The sequence below is a fragment of the Lissotriton vulgaris genome, chromosome 11, assembly GCF_964263255.1.
Source record: "Lissotriton vulgaris chromosome 11, aLisVul1.2, whole genome shotgun sequence".
Classification (NCBI taxonomy): domain Eukaryota; kingdom Metazoa; phylum Chordata; class Amphibia; order Caudata; family Salamandridae; genus Lissotriton; species Lissotriton vulgaris.
In genome coordinates, this window is record NC_141699.1 from 468,851,311 (window position 1) to 468,876,743 (window position 25,433).

The following is a 25,433-nucleotide window of genomic DNA, read 5'->3' on the forward strand; positions in this document are numbered from 1 at the left end:
CTGGTCCCGATGTGAGGTGAAGGACGAGGCCGGAGCAGCCATGATGGCGGCTGGCACCCTCTTACGCAGACCACATCCGGGTAGAAAAGCTGCCGTGCGGGAGAGTTCAGGGGTCTGGCGGCACGAGAAAGAGCCCACGTCCAAAGATATATTGGCTGCTCTAGCATGCGACCCTGATCCGTAACGCCCGGGACCTGGGAAGAAGGATGGCCGCCATTGTTGTCCCGCCGTTCCACACGGGCACAGTTCGATCTCAAGGAAGTGCCGACGTGCCTGCCTCTATGTCAGTGAAGAGTGCTCCAGCTACGCCTAGGTTCGTGGAGACGCTGGAAGAACCGGTTCATGAGATCGCCTTGGACAGATCTGTAGTACATGTGAGTGACTCGTCGGGGCACATATCTAATCAGCGGCGGGGGAAACAACGCCGATCTATGTTTTGGGCTGCCCCGGCGACGTCTCAGCGCTTGCCGGATGGTGTGACTCTCTCTCCCTGGATGGTGAGACTGGGTTCGGTCTTGAGGATGTTATCGGGGTCGATACTGACACAGACGGATTTCCGCCACACATATTTGGCCGGGTTTTGGTTGCTGAAGTCCCATGGAGTAATAACCCGGCCCGGTCCGCCCGGATCACTTGGACCCTCCACGCCGCTCTGTATGCCGATTGATAAGTGGACGTATGTTGGTACTACTGATAGAAAAGGCCAGGGGTGATACAGTCTAGGATCCAGTTGACTTATTGTTGGCTGACGGTGATTTGGGGGACACTCAGCGGGGATTTTATTGGCGGTGCTATCGGTGATTTATGTTTTCCATGGCTATGCTGATCTTGCTTTTAGGATGTTTACTGGGCGCGGGGGTAGGGGGCCGGGTGGCAAGATCGAGGGCCCTTCTCCACTTTTTTATTCCCTTTTTCTTTCTCATCTTTTTCTATATTTCGGGTCTCTTATTTAGGGCGACAGGCACGCTGCTGGGAGGGGTAGGTCGTGGCCTTCTGCAGGGGTGCAGAGTGGGGGGTAGGGGGATGGGGTTTGTTAATTTGTCCGTTATTTGTTTCTATGGCCCTTTTGTCTTTCTTCCTTTTTGGTGTCGTCGTTTTTCATGTTTCCTACAGTATGTTTCGTTTTGAGGGGTGGGGTGCAGCTTTGCTACGGAACGGGTTTGTGTTTACATTTATCCTGACTCGTATACCTTACCCCCAATACTTCAATTGTATTTGCATTGTTTGCGGATTTCCTGATTCATGCTGGTTATTGTAGGACCATGTATGACCGTATGGCATTGATTCTTAGTTTTTCTTTATTGTAAAATGAACCTTCATGAATCCTGAATTTCGGCCAGTACGCTTGAATACAAGTCATATCCTGGACACTTGTTAGACCCCGGTTTTCGGGCTGCTATATTTTCTCACATTGATTTGCTGTACTTACGACTTGACTAGCGGCCAGGCGGGGTGGTTGTAGGCCCATACTTGTATTTGCCTGAAGTAATAATAAAGGTTCCCCAAAAATTTATTAAAAAAAAAAATGTTGGCAAACTATTTCACTCAATAGATGGGAGTGTTTTTTCCAGAGATTTTCCATTCAGGAGAGCTTACCTTCAACTGAAAAACAGGGGTAACCCGGTATTCCTGGGGAAGGAGTAGTTTCTGTCCTGTAACTCCAGTTCTGTAGTAGGGGTATCTCTGTTATAGTCATAATCTAGTGAATAGTCCCGCCCATGTGCGTGGACCCCGGCAATCAAAAATAATCTCTTAAGTTGTCAAAATAATGCAGAAACTGCAAAGACACTTAAGAGAGAATTTAAAGACAAATAATGCAGCCTATATCCACAGGCTACACTGTCCAGTACTTCAACTAGAAATTCCACCAAAAAACACTACACATAAAACAGCCTGCCAGTTTCTACCATAGAGAAACTTGCCTCCCCCAGTCAAAGACTCTGGAATGAGAGAGGAAGGTAGGGACAGACAAGCCCCATAGGCTGCCATTATGTGGCTTAAATAGGATACTGTGCCTTTAAGAGAACTTTCCAGAACTTCTCCCAGTAATCCAGAATGCATAGCAGGTCCCTCTACTTTCAGTTCTTTTTGAAGGCTAAGCACGCCAGACCTGTCGCATTCCGTACATGATCAAATATCTCCACCGGGGAGGAGGGCGGGCGCTTATGACTATAACAGATACCCCTACTACAGAACTGGAGTTACAGGACAGAAACTACTCCTTCTGTAGTAGGGGATCTCTGTGTATAGTCATAATCTAGTGAATAGAATGGCAAGCCCATCCCCACACCAAAGCGGCGGTGGAGAACAAATACATAACGCCACTACTGTGCGAACAAATTCCGCAGCGAAGCCTGCCCAACCTGAGCGTCTGCCCTGGCGTCAGTGTCCAGACAGTAATGCTTAGCAAAGGTATGAACCGACTTCCAAGTAGCTGCCTTGCAGATTTCAGCAATCGGCACGTTACGGAGCAGAGCCGTCGTGGCAGCTTTGCCCCTGGTGGAATGAGCCTTAGGCTTACCTCCTAAGGTCTTATTAGCCTTTTGGTAACATAATTGTATGCAGGACACAATCCACCTAGAGATGGACTGCTTAGAGGTCGCAAGACCCGTCCTGACCGATCCATAATTGATTGATTTATTTATTTATTTATTTATTTATTTATTTTTTGCTATTTTTAAAGCGCGCAAATACCCATACGGGTGTCTCGGCGCTAGTGATCAGAGAACTCTTGCTCTTTGAGGGTAGTTAAACAGAGGAGAAAAGCCATGTCTTGAGGCTCTTTCGGAATTTGATGAGGGTGGGGGCAGTTTTGATATGCAGTGGGAGGGTATTCCATAATTTGGCAGTAGCTGTAGTAAAGCACCTGTCTCCCCAAGTCGCTTTTTTTGTCCGAGGGACAGACAGCATGCAAGTAGTAGAGGATCGAAGTGTTCTGCGATGCTCCAGAGGATGAAGGGCTATTTTTAGGAACTTAGGCCCTGGATAATTTAGGGTCTTGTAAGCTATACAAAGAGCCTTAAATTTTATTCGGTTCCTGATTGGGAGCCAGTGGAGCTCTTTGAAGCGGTGGGATACTGAAGTGAATTTGGGGATTGAAAGTAAAATTCTTGCAGCCGCATTCTGGACGGTCTGGAATTTGTTAAGGACTCCTTCCTGCGCATTGAGAAGCAGGGAATTGCAGTAGTCCGTTTTTGAGAACACAAGAGTACTAATGAGAGTTTTGCCAGCTGATTGAGGTAGATATGGGAGAAGTTTCTTGATTTTTTTAAGTATAAAGAATGCAGAGGATGTCACGGCATTGGCGTGGTGGTGGAAGGTCAGTTTGTTATCGAAGATAACTCCCAAGTTACGAACCTTAGTCACCGGTTCGGGAGGGGATCCCAGCTCCGGTGGCCACCATTGTGGGGACCATGCTGGTTTCAAGCTCCCGAATGTCATCACCTCTGTTTTATCAGAGTTAAGCTTGAGGCAATTTGATGACATCCAGGAGCTTATTGCCTTCATACCCTCCCGGAAGTTGGCTGCTACGCTAGTTCCGTTATCATGTACCGATAGCACTAATTGCGTGTCATCGGCATATGTGGTCAGTGCAATGCCATAGGATTTTATCACCCTCGCCAAGTCCGATACATAGATATTAAAAAGCGTCGGACTTAGCGAGGAACCTTGTGGGACTCCACAGGGGAGAGAAAAGGTCTGGGAGGTGTAATTACCCATTTTGACAATCTGTGGCCGGTTGGCGAGAAATGACAATCAGGTCTTTGGCCGTTCCTCCTATTCCCAGGGCTGCGACGCGGTCGATCAAAGTGATATGATCGACCGTGTCAAATGCAGCGGAGAGATCTAGGAGTATCAAGACAGCTGATCCTCCCTTGTCCATAGTTGTTCTAATTTCGTCCGCGGCTTTCAGTAGTGCCGTCTCAGTCCCGTGTCCCTGCCTGAAACCGAACTGAGTGTCGTCTAGCAAGTTGTTGTCATTTATGAATTTTGACAGCTGCAGGTTCATGGATTTTTCAAAAATCTTTGCTGGAAATGGGAGACAAGCGATCGGTCTATAGCTTGCTGGAAGAAGAGGGTCTAGCGTGGGTTTTTTCAGCAATGGTTTTATTATTGCTTCTTTCCAGACAGAAGGATATGTTCCCGTAGTGAACATGGCATTACATATTGTGACTAGTGAAGGGGAAATTGCTTCCGGTATGCGGTTGAGAATGGAAGGGGGACAAGGGTCCCGGGGGGAGCCAGATTTGGTGCTGACTACTAGACGTTGAATATGATCTTTATCTACAGGTTTAAAAGATACAAAAGTTGGTGAATTGCTAGTAGAGGGAGAAGTCACAGATTGTAGAGGGGTAGATCGCGAAAAAGTCTGGAAGATGGAACTGACTTTTTCCTCAAAGAAACTAGCCAAGGCATCGGTCAGTGATTGAGAAGTCTCTAAGGGCGGCGTCGGGGGGTTGGATAAGGTGGTAACTACCCTGAATAATTCTCCTGATGAATTTTTTGCCTGGTTGATCTGAGTGATAAAGTAGTGACTTTTCTCAGTAGTTATCGCTCTTTTGTAGATAGCGAGGGCATTTTTGTAGTTGGATTTGTCTGCCGGGCTGTAGTTGCGGCGCCATTGTCTTTCCAGGTTCCTGCAATGTTGTTTCTGCATGCGTAGGGCCTCCGTGAATCATGGGGCTGAAGGTGTTGTTCTATTTCGGTGTGTTGTTTTGGGAGGGGCTAGTTTGTTACAGGCCAAGTCCAGGTTGGACAGGTAGTTTAGAGATGCTTTGGTAGGGTCTTGCTCAGTAGGGATATAGGTATCCTGTATCATCTCTGCTAATTGAGATATATCAATATTTTTCCAGTCTCTGTATGTAGATCGAGCTGGTACATCAGTGTTCGATTTAGTGGCAGTTGTTTGTATTGTGAAACAAATGGCTGAATGGTCTGACCAGATCAAAGGGATTATCTGGGTAATATTTACAAGAGGACTGTTTGTGAATATGCCGTCTAATGTGTGACCGGCTTGGTGAGTCGGAGAGTTAATGAGCTGTATTAGTCCCACAGCTTCAAGATCTGAAATTAGTTGTATGGTGTCTTGGTTATTTGAAATCTCAAGGTGAAAGTTAAAGTCACCTAGTAGCGTAAACTGGGGGGTGCCAGCGACTGCTTCCAGTAGATTCCCTATGTTAGATAAAAACTTCGCTCTTGAACCAGGAGGGCGGTACATCAGCATTCCCTTAAAGGATGCTTTTGCTGATAAACCTAGAGTGAATGTAAGTGACTCGTATTCTGAACATATATGTGGTTTGGTCGCGAGTTTGAAATGGTTTTTATAAATGATGGCAATGCCGCCACCTCTTTTTATTGGTCTATCGAGTCTACAAACATTGAAATTGTTGGGAGTGGCTTCAGCAAAGTCGGGTCCTGAGGCCTCGTCGCCCCAAGTTTCAGTAATAAACAATAGGTCAAGTTTATACTCATCGATCAAGTCGGCTATTTCCGTTTTGTGTTTAGGGAGGGATCTGGCGTTTATAAGTGCCGCTTGTATGGAAGGTGTGTTATTTATTGAGGATTTTCTGGAACGTTTGATGCAAGATGGACATGACACTGGGCCTACGATATGGTTGAAGTGTCTTAAAATGGGGAGTGAGTGCGGTTGCTCCGCTAGATGTTTTAGTTGTCTTAGTTCGTCGGCGGAATAGGTTAATCTCACCGTATGTGAATGAGGCCGTGGGTCTGGAGTAGCAGGGGGGGTGGCCGTCGGCCCGTCCTCGGCGCGGACGAGCGCAGACGAGCTTGCCTTATGCGCGCCTTCGGCAAGATTGATGAACAACTGGTCAGACCTACGAATATCTTTGGTTTTATCCAGATAAAATTTCAACACCCTCCTAACATCCAGGGAATGGAGAGACCTATCCGCTGGGGATGAAGGGTTCTGAAAAAACGTAGGCAAAGTTATAGTCTGGTTGACATGAAAATCAGAAATAACCTTGGGAAGAAATTTAGGGTGAGTGCGCATAAGAACCTTAGCAGCATGAAACACAGTATAAGGTTCAGTACAACACAATGACTGAAGTTCACTCACCCTGCGGGCCGATGTAATGGCCACGAGGAACGCCACCTTCCAGGACAGGTGCTGCAACGAAGCCTTATGAATAGGTTCAAAAGGTTCCTTCATCAATCTGGACAGCACCACATTCAATTCCCATGAAGGCGAAGGAAGCCTGACAGGAGGGAATACTTTCTTCAATCCTTCCAGAAAATCTTTGATCACAGGAATCTGGAAAAAGGAAGTCTGTGAAGGGCATTTCCTGTAGGCAGTCAATGCAGCAAGATGAACCTTAATAGAATGCACATTAAGGCCAGACTGCGCCAAATGTAAAAGGTAAGGAAGGATGACATCTTCCTTACAGGTAGTAGGGTCATGGTTCTTAGACTGGCACCAGATACAAAACCTCTTCCACTTGTAAGCATATGAAGTCCGAGTGGAAGGTCTCTTAGACTCCTTCAGTATGTCCATGCAATCATCGGGCAGATTCAGATGGCCATATTGCACTCTCTCAGGAGCCATGCCGCCAAACTCAAAGACGAGAGGTTGGGGTGTAACATCCGTCCCCCGAACTTCGTGAGAAGGTCCGGCCTGCACGGCAACCGAATGTGAGGAAGGAGAGACCTGTTAAGTAGGTCCGTGAACCACCACTGTCTGGGCCACTCCGGGGCAATGAGTATCATCCGAGCCCTGGACCGGACCAGCTTGATGAGCACTGCTGGAATCAGGGGAATGGGAGGAAAGGCGTACAGAAAGCCGTTCGTCCAGTTGATCCATAGCGCATTCCCCAGCGTCCCTTGCTGGAAGTACCTGGAGGCGAAGCTTCTGCATTTGCTGTTTTCGGCGGTGGCGAACAAATCTACGTCTGGAGTTACCCACCTTGCGAAGACTTCTCCTAGTACTTCGTCGTTTATGACCCATTTGTGGTTTTCCTGGACCAGTCTGCTCAGTGCGTCTGCCTGAACATTCTGCACACCTGGTAGATGGGTGGCCGTTATCGTCAGTCCTCTGGCTGGGAGCCAGATCCACATCGCCTGCGCCTCCTGTGACAGAGTGCGTGATCTCGAGCCCCCCTGCTTGTTGAGGTAATACATCGTGGTGGTATTGTCCGTCTGTACAAGCAGAGAGTTGGTCTGGAAGGACGGAAGAAAGGCCTTCAGTGCCAAGTGAAAAGCCCTGAGTTCCAGGAAATTGATGTGATACGTGGCCTCCATCGGCGACCACGTTCCTTGAATCTGTAGAGTCCCGGAATGCGCTCCCCATCCTAGGAGAGAAGCATCCGTCACGACAGTTTGCGTGAGAATGTCCTTGTGAAAGGGAACACCTCTGAGGAGGTTCTCCGCCGAACACCACCACTTCAGAGACTGACGAGCATGCAGCGACAGTCGAATCTGGTCGTCCCAAAATCCTTTCCTCTGATCCCACTGGTCCTCCAAGCACTCCTGCAGCGGTCTCATGTGCAGCCGTGCGTGAGGCGTCAGGAAGATACAAGAGGCCATCGATCCCAGTACAGAAGACACCGTCCTCACTGTTGTAGATGGAATAGTCAAGAGAGCCTGAGCCTTCCGAAGGAGTGATAATCGGCGATCTTCCGAAGGAGACACGCTTGCTGACAGCGTATCGATGGAGGCTCCCAAGTACTGTATGCATTGGACCGGAGTCGGGACAGACTTGGCCATGTTGATGTGCAGCCCCAGCTTGTTCAAGAGAACGCACGTCTTCTGGAAGTGTGCTCGCGCTTCCGAGAAGGAGGATGCCTTGATCAACCAATCGTCCAGGTACGGGTAGACGAACACCTTGTTCCTCCTCAGGTGAGCTGCTACCACCGCCATGCACTTCGAGAATGTTCTCGGCGCAGACTTCAGTCCGAATGGGAGTACTGTGTATTGATAGTGATTGGTGCCGACTTGGAACCGCAGGAACTTCCTGTGTTTGTGTGCAATGGGCACATGGAAGTAAGCATCCTGTAGGTCTATAGCGCATAGCCAGTCCCCCTGTTGCAACTGAGGGTAAATCTGATGCAACGACAGCATGCAAAACTTTTCCCTGCGAATCCATTTGTTTGCCTGCCGCAAGTCCAGAATGGGCCTGAACTCGTTCTTGTCCTTCTTGCGAACCAGAAAGAACCTGGAGTACAGACCTCTTCCTCTCTGAGACAGAGGTACGTCTTCTATCGCTCTTTTCCTCAACAGGATATCCGCTCGCGCAGCTGAAACTGCGAGCTGACTGGGGGAATTGCTGGAGGAGGGCTGGTGAACCGCAGACTGTATCCATTGCAATATTCAGCACCCACTTGTCCTGAGTAATTTTTCTCCACTCTGCCAGAAAAAATTTAATGCTTCCCCCTACCGGAGTGGGTAACAGATCCAGGGGAAGTAGGTTCCTAGGGCCTAGACCCAGCCTGGCCCTTGGGCGCCGGGGCCGACTGCTGGCCTCCTCTGCCCTTCTGGCGCTTCTGAAACGGCTTACGGAACTGGTGATGCTGTTGCGATTGTCCCGAAGCCTGGCCTCGTCCTCGGCCTTGCCCGCCGAACCGCCGTTGGAAAGGGCGGTACGTCTTCTTGGTCTCTTTAGGCTTCTCCAGGCCCACAGCCGTTAGCGTCTCGGCCTCCGCCTTCATGCGGGCGATCTCATCGTCCGCATGCTTCCCGAAGAGGGTCTCACCGGAGAAAGGAAGGTTGGCCACCCTCTGCTGTGCGTCCGGTTTCAGGGACGTAAGTCGGAGCCATGCGTGGCGTCGTTGGTTGACTCCGTTGCAAAATCCGTGAGCAGCCAACAGGGAAGAGTCCGCCGCAGCGCTGATAATCTGGTTCGCCACCAGCATCCCCTCATTCAGCACTTCCATGAAGTCCTCACGCTTCTCCCGAGGTAAATGCTCAGCAAACCGCTCGAGGGAGTCCCAGAGGGCGCGGTCGTATCTGCCCAACAGCGCCGTGGCACTCGCAGCTTTCATGGAGGTAGCGGAAGTTCCACAGACTTTCCTCCCCGCCGAATCCATCCACCTGGACTCCTTATCCGGGGGAACCGTGGAGGAAAGAGTGGTGGCATGTTGCTTGCAGGCCGCCGTCACAATGACAGAGTCAGGAGGGGTTTCCGTTCTCAGAAAAGCCGGGTCCGAATCGGGAGCCGGTACTTCTTCAGCAACCTCGATGGAGCCGCCCTCGTCACCGCAGGGGTGAGGAACAGGGCCATAGCCGGTTCCTCCAGGCCCGGCACCAGAGGTAGGAGAGGACGAGACAGGTGTTTTTGATGCAATGTCTCAAAAATGACTGAAGTTTTCGGAGTAGGCACCGTCAGGGAGATGCCCAACTTCGCAGCGCCCCTCAAAAGGACGTCATGGAACGCCACCAGGTCAGCAATCGGGGACACCCTCGTGTCCGGTGACCCCGACAGGGTAGGAGAATAGTCCCGGGTCCCCGAGGACCTCGTGTGTGAGCGAGATTCGCGCCTCCTATGGCGGCGTCTCGACCTCGTGGATGATCTGTGTCGTGATCTCTCCCTTCTCCCAGAGCGAGAGCGAGAGCGAGACCTGCCAGCCCGTGGCCGCTCCGCTGGCTTTCGTGGCGGGGTCTTCCTTGGCTCCTCACAGGGTTTCGGTTTTGGGGTCCCCTTAGGAGGAACAGGCAAAGACAGCAGGGAAGTGGACCTCGGCGGAGGAACCTTCGGCTGCGGGGTGGGCCCATGCGGAGGGACAGGAGGTGGTGGTGGGTCGCCTGAAGGAAGTGGAGGCTTGGGTGGAGGATCCTCTTTAGGAACAGGAGGAGGAGTCGGAGTCCGAGGCCGAGAAGGCGTGTACACCTCTGAGTACACCGAGCCCGGTGACCCTTTAGGCGAAGGGGGCGGAGAGCCAGCCCCGTCAGCAAGTGACCGCTTCCTCTTGCGTCCTCCACTAGACGCAGCGTGACTTCTGGGACTAGAATCCCTCTTGCGCCGTTTCGGAGATGCTGAACGACTCCTAGACGCCGACCGCTTACTGCGAGACGCAGAGCGTCGCTTTTCTGGCGTCGAACGACGCTTCCGTGACTCCGGCGTCGATCGCCGCCTCCGCGACGTCGACCTTCCTTTCCTTGACGCCGAGCGCCGATCCCTCAACGTCGACCTCTTCCTCCGCGACGTCGTACGCCGCCTCCGCGACGTCGAGCGTTCAGTCTTCGACAACGAGCGTCGCCGTCGTCTAGATGTTCGACGTCGAGGAGCCCCTCGACGTCGACCGGTGCTTCGACGGCGATCGTCGGTGTCGCCTCGACGGCGATCGACGGTGTCGCCTCGACGGCGATCGACGGTGTCGCCTCGACGGCGAGCGCCTATGCCTGTCACTGCGCCTTGACGTCGACGAAGACGATGACGTCGACGGTGGCTTCGACGGAGACTTCTCCATGATCTTCGACGTCGAGCCGTCACGCCGTCTCGACCCGGAGCCCCGGGGAGAAGGGGAGCACACCGCCGTCATCCCTCTCGACGTCGTCGTCGATGCAATCGACGTCGACGGAGACCGGGACCGTTTGCTGGACTTCCTGCCCCTGGGGAGCCCCTCAGAGGCCTCAGCAGAGGCAGAGGGAACCTTCCCAGCCTGCCCAGACCCACCTGCAGCCTGCAGACGCCTCTCCTCAAGGCCAGAAAGCCTGATCTTCAGTCTGTCCCTCAGAGTCCGAGCAGTAAACTGCTGGCAGATGACACAATCCTCAGGGACATGATCTTCAGGGAGGGAGACGATGCAGACATCATGGGGATCACTCTTGGCCTTCTTCCTCCCACATGCTGGGCACTTATCAAAAAGGCCAGGCATTTTAGAGCCCTAAAACGCCTGAAACAGCACAAAAGAGAGAAAGAGAACACCAAGCAAGTAAACTGGAACACTTTTAGAACACAAAAGTGCCAAAATATCGAATAAACCCTTGAAACAAGGGAGAGCTCAATGCCAGGGTCCTGTAAGCAGGACCCGGAAAAAAGAACTGAAAGTAGAGGGACCTGCTATGCATTCTGGGATACTGGGAGAAGTTCTGGAAAGTTCTCTTAAAGGCACAGTATCCTATTTAAGCCACATAATGGCAGCCTATGGGGCTGGTCTATCCCTACCTTCCTCTCTATCATTCCAGAGTCTTTGACTGGGGGAGGCAAGTTTCTCTATGGTAGAAACTGGCAGGCTGTTTTATGTGTAGTGTTTTTTGGTGGAATTTCTAGTTGAAGTACTGGACAGTGTAGCCTGTGGATATAGGCTGCATTATTTGTCTTTAAATTCTCTCTTAAGTGTCTTTGCAGTTTCTGCATTATTTTGACAACTTAAGAGATTATTTTTGATTGCCGGGGTCCACGCACATGGGCGGGACTATTCACTAGATTATGACTATAACAGAGATACCCCTACTACAGAACTGGAGTTACAGGTGAGAAACTACAGAATTATCATTTACAACAAGGTCAATGATTATCTTGGAGGAAAAGCAAAGCCTGTGTTTCTTAGGCAAAAATCACATGGGCAAGCTTCAAAACACTGTAGACAGCTATTTAATATCTATTGACAGATAAACAATAGAACGATATAACAAGTAGATGCTCTAGAAAAACGACACAGTGATAGTGGTTAATGTCAAAGGTGAAATAAAAGTGTACAAAGACACAGTAAACGTTGACTTAATGTCCTCTTAGTTAAGGAATCCGAGAAAAGCATATTTGTTCAGAGATATTTCCTTGCTCTCATTACTCCGGGTGGGAGGTGGCTACCTGGATTGTCCTGATGAAGACCAGTTGGAAGGCAATTAAATAGGGGTCAACACGCCAAAACATTTCCATGTTGACTAACAGATATAAAATGTAGTCCGTTGAACTTCTGCTCTAATTTTGAAACCTGGATTCCTTAATTGAAAGGATACCTGGCTCTATTTACGGTGGACGATCCATGAGCCTACGCAGCTTCTCTTCAGCACAAAGTTTCACTTAGGATGGGGGAGAAAAGAACAAACACTCGCCATCTACTCCCACCAACATGATTTGCCTCCTCTTCCCATCAGTCATACATTTCTAAAAATGTTGAATACCTATGCTTTTCATTATTGAATTCTAGGTAAAGTGCAAAGCTAATAAAGATAACAATGCAAAAAGAGGCGAATGGTGCCTGATGCCGCCACAGTTGGGCAGGACAGAAGAGCACAGTGCCCAAGGCACAGTGTGAAGCTGTGCAGAGTGTTAACCAGTTTGGAGTTTCCACAGAGAACGTTTTAAGAAAAGGTAGGAGAGATGAACAAGTTACTTACCTTCGGTAACGCTTTTTCTGGTAGATACTATATCTGCCTGTGGATTCCTCACCTTGTGAATATCCCCCTTGCGTCAGCAACGTTCGGAAATTTTCTTCGTAGCACGCCGTCGTGGGCGACGTCACAGGAGCACTGCATCGCGCGCGACTCCGTCTGACGTCAGCGACCCCATAATAGGCCCACGCCGGCGTGATGACGTCAGTTCCGCCCTTTTTTCCGTGCCTTCGAGGCACACGGACGGACCAACGATAGCAAATATGCAAATATACAATGTACACAGTACAAATAGAACCAAATCAATACAACAGTATTATAATCATATATACAGAAAGACCAGGTATAGCAGAGTAGACAACGGGGAGGCGGGTGGGTCAGTGAGGAATCCACAGGCAGATATAGTATCTACCAGAAAAAGCGTTACCGAAGGTAAGTAACTTGTTCTTCTGATAGATACATCTGCTGTGTGGATTCCTCACCTTGTGAATAGATTCCCACAGCAGTCCCCACTCCCGGAGGAGGGTGTCCACTCTGCTATACCAGGAAGTCTTGGAGGACAGAACGCGCGAAGTGGCCATCCCTCCTCACCTCGGTATCCAAGCAGTAGTGCTTTGCGAAAGTGTGGAGGGAGGCCCAAGTCGCGGCCCTGCAAATATCCTCAACAGGTACACCCCTAGACAAAGCAGATGTTGCAGACTTTGCTCTACTTGAATGAGCTCTAATACCCTCAGGAGGGTCCTTACCCGCAAGGGAGTAGCAGATCTTGATGCACAGGATTATCCATCTGGAAAGAGTGCGCTTGTGCACCGCTCTGCCCTTCTTGCAGCCAGCAAAGCCAACAAACAGCTGGTCGTCCATCCGGAAGTCCTTAGTCCTGTCCAGATAGAAGGACACCGCCCGCTTAGGGTCCAGGCGATGCAGTCTCTCTTCCTCCTTAGACGGGTGAGGGGGAGGATAGAAGGTAGGAAGGGTAATGGACTGCCCAAGATGGAAAGGAGTCACTGCCTTAGGCAGAAAAGCAGCCCTGGTCCTAAGAACCATCCTTTCTGCATGAATGGTCAGGAACGGGGGGTTGGAACTTAGAGCTTGAAGCTCACTTACCCTCCTTGCCGAGGTGATTGCAACGAGGAAAATAGTTTTAAAAGAGAGAAGCCTCAATGGACACTTGTGCAAGGGTTCGAAGGGAGAACCCATTAAAAAGGTCAGCACAGATTCAAATCCCAATGAGGAATAATAAAAGGGGTAGGAGGAAACATATTCATAAGACCCCTCAAAAATCTCACAACCACCGGAGACTTAAAGAGAGAAGGCTGATCCGGCAAACATAGAAACGCCGATAAGGCCGAAAGATAACCCTTGACCGTGGACACAGCCAAACCTTGCTGTGCCAGATAAAGGGCAAACTGCAAAATATTAGACAAATGAGCCCTCAAAGGGTCAATATCCTTCTCCCTGCACCAAGAAACAAATTTTGTCCACCTATAGGAGTAAATGGACTTAGTGGTGTCACGCCTGGCAGAGAGAATGACATCCACCACCTCGTGAGGGAGAGAAAAAGAACTCAAGTTGCCCCGTTCAATCTCCAGGCATGAAGGTGTAATGTCTGGAGGTGGGGGTGTAGAACCTGCCCCTCCAACTGAGAGAGGAGGTCTGCCCTGTGAGGGAGACGGAGCGGCGGGTGAGAGGATAGGTGGAGTAGGTCCGAATACCACACCCTTCTCGGCCAATCCGGGGCGACCAATATGACTTGGGCCCGGTCTTGACGAATCTTCCTCAGAACCCGAGGAATCAAAGGTATGGGGGGAAACGCGTAAAGGAGTCAATCTCCCCAACTCAACTGAAACACGTCCCCCAATGCTCCTTGCATCGGATACTGGAGACTGCAGAATGAAGGGCAGTGAGCATTCTCGCGAGTGGCAAATAGATCCACCGAGGCGTCCCCCACATCCGAAAGATGTCGTGAACAACCTCCGGGTGAAGCCTCCACTCGTGGTCGGCGGAAAACTGCCGACTGAGACTGTCCGCACGCACGTTCAGAACCCCGGCCAGATGATTAGCCACCAGACAAATCTGATGGTCCTGAACCCAGGACCAGAGACGCAGAGCCTCTCTGCAGAGACACTGCGACCCTACTCCTCCCTGCTTGTTGATGTACCACATCGCAGTCGTGTTGTCCGTTAGGACCTGCACCGAACGACCGCGAAGGGAAGGGAGGAAGGCCTTGAGCGCCAAACGTATCGCCCTCAATTCCAGAAGGTTGATGTGAAACAACCTTTCTTCCGGAGACCAAAGACCCTTGACCTCCAGGTCTCCCAGATGAGCACCCCAACCGAGAGTGGATGCATCCGATATCACTGTGGCCACTGATGGAGGTAGCTGAAAAGGCTTTCCCTGTGACAGATTGCCTTCCACGCCCCACCAGGACAGGTCCGCTGCAGTTTCTCCGGAGATCCTCACAGACTCCCTGAGATCTCCGTTGTGCTGATACCACTGCCTGCGGAGGCACCACTGGAGCGCCCTCATGTGCCAGCGTGCATGACTGACCAACAGAATGCAAGAAGCCATCAGACCGAGCAGGCGAAGGACCTTCAGGACTGGAACAACCGCTCCATTGAAGAATAAAGGAATCATTTCCTGAATGTCGCGAATCCTTTGAGGTGGAGGGAATGCACGACATACAGAAGTGTCCAGTACCGCACCTATGAACAGGTTGCGCTGGGAGGGCACCAGGTGAGATTTGGGTACGTTTATCGAAAAACCCAACCTGTGTAACAACTGAGTTGTCTCCTGCAGATGATGGAGCACCATCTCCGGCGACTCTGCTTTGATCAGCCAGTCGTCTAGATAAGGGAATACAGGAATCCCTGACCTTCTGAGATGCGCCGCCACCACCGCCATCACCTTGGTGAAAACTCGAGGCGCAGTAGTAAGTCCAAACGGGAGGACCGCAAACTGATAGTGCATGAAAGGCATAAATGGAGCAGGGGCATACGACTGAGGAATACCCAGGTTGTACGATAACGGACCCATGGGGCCACCAGGCGCTCCAGCGGGGTACATTGCCCTAGAATAAACTCCAAACATCGCATTGAGAAAATGCGAGGGATCCTGCCCAGGACCAGGAAAGGAAGGGTACGGACCTACCGGATGTTGCAATGGAGGCCGACCCGACACATCCTCACCCTGACCTTCTGGATTCACAGGAGTCTCCGCCGAAGCCGGTTCTTGAGTCACCTCCTCTTCTTCATGCTCCGAGGAAACCGGCTCCGGGTCCGGCTCCGGCTCCGGAGAACCCACTCTTGACAAAGCAGGTGAAGGAGAGACAAAGTCCTTACGGTGTTTGTGAGACCTTCTCTTCGAGTCAGAGGAATCCTTCCCCGAATGATGTCTCGAACTGTGCTTCCTCCTCTTATGCTTTCTCCTCGAAGAGCTCGAAGCATGCCCGGAAGCCGACTTAGATCTAGACCTAGACCTTTCTCTGGACTTCGACTTCGCCTTGGACCTCGAGTCGTCTCCAGACCTCGAACCCGCTCTGGTCCTCGACGCCGACCTAGACCTCGACCGAGACCTTTGCTTCGACTTCGATTTCCGTGACGTAGATCTCGAAAGTCGCCCAGAGTCTTTTTTCACCTTCGCCAAAAGCAACTTTGCTTCACGCTCCCGAAGCGCCTTCGGATTCATCTTAAAACAGGACTCGCAGTTCTTGACGTCGTGGCCCGATCCAAGACACCACAAACAATCCTTATGTGGGTCAGTGATAGACATCATGCGGGCACAAGACCTACATGGCTTAAAGCCTGTCTTCCTCGACGACATCTCCGGAGAAGAACAAAGTCGAAAGAGAGAAACAGTGACAAATATTAGTCAGAAAGATACTAGGTATCGCTGAAGATCCCGAAAACCGTTAGCGTCGGAGACGCGGAAAAAAGGGAACTGACGTCATCACGCCGGCGTGGGCCTATTATGGGGTCGGTGACGTCAGACGGAGTCGCGCGCGATGCCGTGCTCCTGTGACGTCGCCCACGACGGCGTGCTACGAAGAAAATTTCCGAACGTTGCTGACGCAAGGGGGATATTCACAAGGTGAGGAATCCACACGGCAGATGTATCTATCAGAATGTGACTAACGTACCACCTTAACAGTCACATCTTAGATGAGCTGCAACCAATGCCAGTATCTAGTAGGCAATGTTATAGCAAACAAATGATGGGCAGAATGCTGACAATGCAAACATTCTCCCCCAGTCAAGAGATCTAGGTTAAATCCATCGTTCTTTTGCCCACTACGCCACCCCAGTTTGGACCCAGCCATATGCAAATCAGTCTTGACACTGTGCCTCATGGGAACAATCCAGACCGAACTGCCAGGCCAGTTCCTCCCTGGATCAGAAACAAGCATTTTGAGACCGGTTTCAGGGTATGTTACCCTTCTTCAGCCAAGCTAGCTTGAATCCAATGGCACAGTGAGCAAGAGACCCGCGTCTGGGCATACCCATCCCAGTGCAAAAGAACGATGGATTTAACCCAGATCTCTTGAATGGGGGTGAATGTATGATTTATTCAGCATTCCGTCCATCATTTGTTTAATGAGAACAGTATCTAGTAGGCAGACTTACCTTTTTGATTCAAAGCAAGATTTCAACCCTAGAAATTAGATTCATCTGCTCTGAGACCAATGACACACTGAAAACAATTTTCGAAATGTGTATTAAGCATTACACAGCAGAAACTCAAGTGTCGCAGCACAATAACCACAGTCGTGGGCAGGAAGGTTACTCCACACCCCCTTCAAAAGATTTGTGCATTGTGTCCAATATTGCAAAAAATCTCTTTAACACTGATAATAAATGTTATGTTATGTTATGTTAAGTAAATAAAGCTTAATTTAAGGTAATAACTACAGTTTACCTTCATGTTGTCTCTTTTAGATTAGGGTTTCCCTAATCTAAACCATATATGAATCAATTGGTTCATTTGGGTTTTTGAGGGCCAAAAATGCATAGCACAGCCTCGGTTAAGACATGGAAGTGCAAGTTTGGAAAGGCAGTGGGCAATGGCATAAAGACACACAAACCACTTTGTAATTTGAGCCTCACACTGATCCTACTAAAGTGAAAGGAGCAGAGAGGGACTGTTGAACAAGCAGCAAACAGAGGGAAGGAAAAGGCCCCTGTTGGGACTTTATAATTCTGCTCTCCTTTGGTGTACGGAATTAACAATGGTAATGAGAAAAAGATTCTTGCTATAGAAGATTGGAATGGGTGGAAAGTGAGGACATATATGATGGGCTGAGAGCATTGGGGATCAATAATGAAGGCAAGTGTGAATCCGCTACATGAGAGGCTTTCTGTAGTAGGGTAATTAAAGCCAAAAGCTACCAGTAGGTGGAAATGTGAGCAAAAACAGAATCCTTAACGTAGCATTAGGATGCCACCATCACAAAAGCATAAACTTTAGTCAACCAATCCTTATGAGCGCAGTTTTTTGCTTTGTTCACCAGGTAACAACTAAATTACTTTCGAAAATAGAAGGAAATACCTCAATTTACCCAGAATCCTCAAGGCAGCCTTGAGGAAATCATCCATGAAACAAAAAAGATGCATCCTGGATAGGCTAGAACCATTCAACATAAAAGGCTTTTCATACATATTCTTTTAAACACCACACAACAAACTCGTAGAAAATTCGGTCAACAAATGATTCTTCTACATTTGATTGTAATGAAGACTACATATAGATACCTTGCTGGGCTCCTTTCCATGTTTGGCTGGGGTTGGAGTTTTCTTAAGCACCGGACGGAGAAAGGGGCTAGAACTGGTTTGAACACCAGCAGGAGAAACTCCACGCTGCAGCGGTAACGGAGGCGGGTTCGATCGATCACATCTTTCAGGGGTCGAGAGCTTAGTAAATGTAGGCTTTGTCCCCGCTGCAAACGCCCGCTTCCAAAATGCAGGTGATGCATTGGCTTGTCCTATAGATTAGAAACGCAAAATATGAACAACAGCCCTTGGTCAAATAGTACTTAAAATAAAAAAATAAGTCATGCATTTTTTTTCCTGAACGCTAACAGTCACTGGAGGTTACCAGAAGTAGAGAGGAAGTGATTGTGTGAGCCATATCAAAGCAAAAAGTAAACATACAAGTCTCTGATAAGGATTAGATCTCGTTTATCTATGTATTTATCGCTGCTGGTAATCGGTTGTTTGGGAGCAAGAACTAGGTGTTTAAGGAACTCTAGTCCAAAGCATTTGTATAAATCCAGTCTAATACAACATTTATACTCGCCTTTCGCTAATCCAAACAAAATCACTGCTTAGCTTGCCAGAGCGCACATGCCTTAGTTGTGCTCTAAATATGTAAAATGAAATCATTAAGGAATGAAACAACAAGGAGCTGAGCTGGAAGAATAAGGCTAGGTGCGCTCTTAAACACCAAATCTGATACTTCAGAAAGAGACATTTAAATGTAATTGACAACCGATATTCCCTATGAATAAGGAAATGGTAACAGCACAAACTATTATAACCCCCTTGGTTTAGTGGGACAGGCAGACATGAAAGAAAGTGTCTTCTTTGTTTTAAGAATCAGTAGTAGGAAGACAGGCTACGCATCTACGTGGTAGTTGGATACCAAATAGTCTGAAGATTTTCTTTAAACAATCTGAAAAAAATGTTCTCTGTGTGAGTGCAAAGAGGGTAGGCAACGAAGAGTTGTTCTGGAGAAAGGGAAACTTGAGTTTACCCGCAAGTTTCACTTTGCTGAATTACTTATGCTTACCGGTATACATAAGTTTCCTACTAAGCTAAACATGCTGCCAGCAAGGAAAACTGACAATTTCTTGCCTCGTGTCAGTAAGACACCACCACCACCACATACAAGCGTTCGCAGCTACACTGCCCCACTTGTCCAGTGAATTCCAGGTTGTGGTTTTGTCCCGGAGACTTGCAGCACTCCTTCGAAAGGCAGAAGAGCCAGAATCCTCAGCCTTTGTCTGACCAAGACTACATCCCACTGATGATGGGACCATTCAGGTGGGCACCTCATTACAAAACCACTACCTTCTCTAGACAAAGACCCTCCGTGGTGCTTCTTTCACCAGGTTTCAAGTTCAGGTACCACTACTGGAAATCATGCGCCACAATCTTGGAAGCTCAGGTGAGACTGGACTATTTCTTTAAGGACTACTTTCAGTGCTCTCATACATAGCACTGCAGCAGTGTCCTGCAGACAGTCAGCTCTGACGTAAGGAAGGTCTTCGAGCTCCTGGAATGTTGCACTGTAAGGATAAATTACTTACCTGTAATCCTAGTTCTCTACTAGGGGTATCCTCATCAAAGCCATAAGCACATGAATATTGCTTACCGCAGCAAGTGCAGATTTTCTTTTTGTGTGCTCTCAACTTTCTCCTCTGACGAAAAGGCAAAGCCTTTGACTGTGTCCACGAGGTTGAGCTGGGACTGTTATTGTATATTAACTGAAGGCTGTGCATAGTGCATGAGCTACATTAAACAGGTTTCCCAGGAATGTATTCCCACCTTGAAAGAAAAAACTTGCCTTCGCCTATCAACTGTAGCGAAAACTCGAATCACCCCTGAATAAGTTGGGCTGCCATTAAGGAGAACGTTTGTGAAGACTGCGAGTGGAGGAAAGTCCAAAGGCGTCTAAGTATCTACCCCTTTCTCTACCTTGTGGAGGAACCTTAGGCAGCTTTCAATGAAAGGTATAAGAATGTATACTTTCTAGCGAGATACCATGCAGCTTGCCATATTTAAGGCTTGCAAATCACAGCTGACATCACAATTTAGAACCTTTGACAAGTTTGTTGAAATGCCTCAAATCCAACATGCATTTCTCCGTTCCAGAATTATCTAGATGAAGTATGGGAGTATTACAAACATGAGGGTGTTTTCAGACACAAGGGAATTTCCAATTATTATAACTTTACTACTGAGAGTCTTGTAGGAGGACAAGCAGACGCACTGGCTACTAATATACTCTTGCAAGAGTCATGCGGTAAGGAAAAAAATTAAAGGACCATGCAAGGCAGGGATTCAGCAACCCGTGGGGGAGGATGGGCACACAGATATCCAGAAGCCATGGGCAGCAGGGAAGCTGGCCAGCCGCAGGTAGTTGAGTGGAGCCCTGGACACATGCCAGGCCCTATGGTCAAGCCTGCACTGGGCAGGGCCAAGGGCTGTGCCAGTCTGAGGGTTGGCATGGTTACGTACGGTAATAAAATATGACTTTATGTAAAAAAAAAAATTATCACTGGAAAACATTGGCTATATTTAGGTGATAGTATCAGTTAAAACGTAACATTTTAAAATAAAACCACTGAAATTCACCAGTTATAGTTAAGTGATGAAAAAATAAGTCCCACTTACTTATTACCGCACATATTACATCAATCGTGTCATGTTCCATGACAGGATTGATAAGATCGCTGATGACATCTGAAATTACATCAATGAGGATGCCTCTGTGCATGGCTGGGGCGTTTTAACTGACATTTTCACCTAACTATAACGTAAACCTTTGAGGGGTTTTTGAAGAAAAAAAATGATATATATATATATAGATATATATACACATATACATATACATATATGCATATATACATATACTTATACATACATATACACATACATACATATTTTTTTAGGGGGTGGGGGACCCAATATATATACTTTTTTTTCCACCAAAAAGTTTTGCGCCACACTCCAGGGGTTTTATTATGCAACAATGTTTATTTAGCACAACATCACCAACTCATTTCAACCAACAAGCCTATATGAAAAATCTCACCACTTCAGATAACCCCTTCCACGCTGATGACGAGCTGGGCTCGTCATGGCGTAGCCTCCTCGCACGCTGATGACGAGCCCAGCTCGTCACGTAACATGCGTTTGGAAAAATCTCAGCGCAGGAGCGGAATTCCGCTAGCGTGCATGAGGTTAAAGAGCCACTTCAGTTCGCAATGCGAAAAAGTGTTTATTCGAGCAGAACAAAAGACGTGTCTAAACCCCACATGTGGTCTTGTATGGATAGAGATATATATATATATATATCACCGCTCCTAGACTCCCCTCTCCCAGCCGGGAAATAAGCACGGCACTCGCGGGATAGTTGTCAATTACTTGATTTATTTTTCAACGCTCGCACAGACGCGTTTCGGGTAACCCCTTCCTCAGTGTGTTCACAGATTGTGAACCCAGAAAGCATGTATTTATCAAAACACTCTCGGTCATGAAGTGCAAAGATAGAGGGGGCCCGAAATGCTGGACAATGTCGAGGGTCGGGGAAGCCTGATTGCTCCCGGACAAGGTCGGGCTGCTAGTATATACATATACATATATATATATGGACAGTGAGCAAGGGCGTTCACGCCCGAAACGCGTCTGTTCGGCATTTTGTTGCACCTCTGCACTTTATGACGGAATAAAAGGCAAGATATCTCAACAAGACTGGCTGTGGATTTATTCATCTGTGTCTGCGTACTGGACCTCGTGCAAAGGCGTTGCATGAGTCACTGGTTGGAGTGTTATATATATATATATATATATATATACACACACACACACACACACAGACACATTGAATAAGCGAAAGGTTAAAGTAATGTTATAGTAACTATATCTCGCGACTCACCATGCACAGTCTTATCAAGGAAATTTTAGATGTTGCAGTCATGCTAATAGGTCTTGAGTGAAGTAATATGTGGGGCAATTAGTGCATGGCGAGTTATAGCTATCTTAGGGCACAAGTTATAGCTATTTGAGAACTATAACTGGTGGATTTTAGTGGTTTTGTTCATTTAAAATAGTATGTTTTAACTGACATTTTCACCTAACTATTACATTACTTTAAGGTTTTTTATGTGAAACATTATTCATATTTCAAACAATTTCACTTTAACCTTTGTTTTTTTTCACTTCATTTGTACATTGTAGCAGGAGGCACCTCTGATCTTGCAGCAACAAGAATGAGGATCAATGCTTTAGTGCCTACACCAGTCCCAACGTCACATAAAGTAATGCTCAACATGGATGAAGGTGCAAATAGCTTGGAACACAATCCCCTATGTCCCATAAACGAGAAGAAAGTGGCAATTCACCTAATTTCTCAAAAAATACATGCACAAAAAAAGCCTTGCACCCTCCAAATAGTACCAACACAAATATTCATCTCAATGTTGAGTTTTATACAACACTTAACAAAATCATAATTGTAAATATTTCACAGTCTTTCAGTTGTTTTCCCAAGTGAAATCAATCAAGGCTCTTGAAATTTAAAATGTGTTCTTTATTCAAATTCTTTATGAAAGGAACAGCCAATGTGTTTCGTCCGTTATCGGACTTCTTCAGGGCTTTAATTTCTTTTTGGTAGTCCTAATTCATAAGTCTGTACACAATGATTTAAAAGCCAGTCAATTTCAAAATTCGCTTATTTGCTCCAACGGCAGACTAGGTTCAAAGGTAGCTTCACAACGGCCAAGGAAAGTATATCTGCAATAGTACGCGGTCCGTCTTGTGTGCGGTCATCTGGCGATCTTGCATGTTGCAATGCTATGCAAAAAGATTATAAAATCTTTTTAAGTGGCCGTAGTCACTGGTAAATGCTTGCATATTACCTGTGTTATTGTGCTATTTATGGCCATACGTTCTGTAACTGTGTGAGCTATATCTTATATAACACAAGTTGTTCTATGGGTGTGCAATAAACCGCATTTGTGTTTCACATAGTGTATTCTGTTGATATGTTTTATTTTGGTATAAGTGGATTAATGTACAACGTACCGTACCATTGCAACCTTATAGTATGTAGTGGCTTAGCAGGTAGAGCGTCACTTGTGCGCATATTAGGAATTACTGCTATTTTGCAAGCACCTGCCTATTTGCTCGTTAATGAGGCCTTTCTTTATTGTATGCCCTATACTTTACGGTAAAGTATTTTTCCCCGTCGCTGTCTCAATCTTTGAGGCATATGTACAGGATAGCTGTGAACCCCTGTTTCGTATTGCAAGCGCAAAATGCTTTGCAATGAATTATTATAGCCAGGTGCTTTAGTAACTGCTAAATGTTGCCATATTTTCCATGATTGTGCGTTCTCTTGTGAGATGTGTGTGGTTGCTATATGTGATATAACATGGTCTTTTGACTTGCAGAGAAACCCTTTTTGTGTTTTGAAAGGATTACATTATATTTGGACTTTGGGAAGGTAAGGATGAAAAACGTAATCAGGTGCTTTTATTTATTTACCCTCTTATAGAGCAATTAAAGCCCCCTTCCAGGCCCTGTTCAGAAAGCTGTTAAGGAATGCACTTCCCGAGATAAGGCCCTGATTTATGGGGTCTCAGTGCTAGACATGAAGGCCCCTTGAAGAGTCCTAAATTGTCTCTTTAAGCAAAGCTACCTTATAATCGTAGCGAACGCTTTAGCTGAGTTCTAGCTATGCCTGAAAAACAAAGTAAAGACTGGGGAATAAGCGCTTCCCATGAAGCTTTAATATTGGTGCGTTTGAAATGCACTACCCAAATCCTGCATGTGTACCGGCACGGTGCTGTAAATACAGGCACGTTAGACAGACTAGTATATATTCCGAATTGGTTTAAATAAATGTGGCTTACATTTTTAGGTCTCGCCTGTCGATGCGCATGCGCATCAAGCTTGCGAGACTATGGGGGCTTAAACACTCTTTAACCAACTTGCAAGGAATCGTGGCGATTCCTTGCAGTGCCCGTGAAATTTAAGCTCAATGCGCATGCGCATTGAGCTTAAAAGCGCGTGCACATGCCCCCAGCCGCCTGCCTTGCCCACTCTCTCTCTCACAGCCTCCCCCAGCTCCGCCCCCTCACTTCTTGGTTGCACGGCCGCTAGGCCGTGCCTCCCCTACTCTCCTCCCCCCTCCTCCTCCTACTCTCCTCCCCCCTCCTCCTCCTACTCTCCACCCCTGCCTGCCGTGTTGCACCTCTCCCCGCTCCGCCCCCTCCCCTGCCCGCCGTGTCGCATTTCTCCCCCTCCCACCCCCCCTTCTCTGCCTTAAATCCGTCTTGTTTTACCTCGGCCCCTTCATTTTACATTTCAGACAAACCTGTTCTATTGCAGGGCAGCTGTTCTCCAGAGATAAATGTTCCTTGTCAGAATCACACTAAGTTGGAATTATTTCTATCTGTTTTTCCCTTAGTCTTCCTCGTCACCCTTATCAATTTCTGGACTTTTTCATATTTTTTTGCCTTGCTCTACCTCCTCTCCCTCGTCATCGGTATCTGGCATTTTCTTCTGTCTTGACTACTGTTGCTATGTTAGGCGCTCCGATGCCTTGGGGTCGAGTTCAGGCGCATAAAACGGAGCAAAAAAAATCTAAACCATGATGTCACTTCCATCACCACTAGCGTTATGGTGAATTAACATCCTTGGTTTGCAGGCCAGATTTAAGTGATAAAAAGTACACTCGTCCAATACAATCACGCCTATCCCATATGCTGACGCATGTCGAGCTCCTTTGAGGCTCCGCCCTGGGTTCTTGAGATTGGCTTCCATAGAGCTAGCAAACACGGCCTTATCACCTGCGGCCCCGCGCCAAATGGGGCAGCGTGATTAGCCACCTGAGAAGCGTCTTATCGCGGCTGCTATGGTAACTGATTGGTCAATTACCTAAACACGCTGGGAGACACCGGTTCAGAGGGGTTTGGTGGCGTCTTCAATATGACAGTGCGAGGACGGATTTTCCCGCAGTCGCCTTTCTTCGTATTTTCCAAAGAAGTCCGCCTGTCTGGCCTTTATGTTGATGTAAGCGCGTCATTAGGGCGTTAACCCATTGTCTCACCATTTTCGTTATTTACTTATTGCAGTTTTACTTAGCGCCAACTCTACCCGGATCTACAATTGTATTCCTACTTCTGTTTGTGTAATGTCTCCCTTTTTGTGTTTTTTACACAATATGTTCCCTCTTCTATAAATTCCCTTCACCTAGCAGCCTTTATCCCACCTGTCACACACCCACCACCAACGCCCTCCCCCCATGAGCCGACCAACGCTTAAGCAAGAGTTGCCGTGATTCCCCGATTCACTAAACCTTCTCTCTTTCCCTCGAAGTCTATCCTATGTATCACGGACATGATGTCCAATACTCGATTGTTTTCTTCC

The 25,433-nt window shown here is 47.8% G+C and overlaps 1 protein-coding gene across 2 annotated transcripts in view; it reads right to left on the bottom strand.

Moving 5' to 3' along the window:
* CDCA2 (cell division cycle associated 2) overlaps positions 1 to 25,433 on the bottom strand; it is a 394,307-nt gene that overhangs the window by 177,120 nt on the left and 191,754 nt on the right. For both annotated transcript variants that reach the window (XM_086943530.1, XM_086943529.1), the window contains exon 8: positions 18,030 to 18,259. In XM_086943530.1, the coding sequence (XP_086799656.1) occupies positions 18,030 to 18,259 (230 nt within the window). The remainder of the gene's footprint in view (positions 1 to 18,029; positions 18,260 to 25,433) is intronic.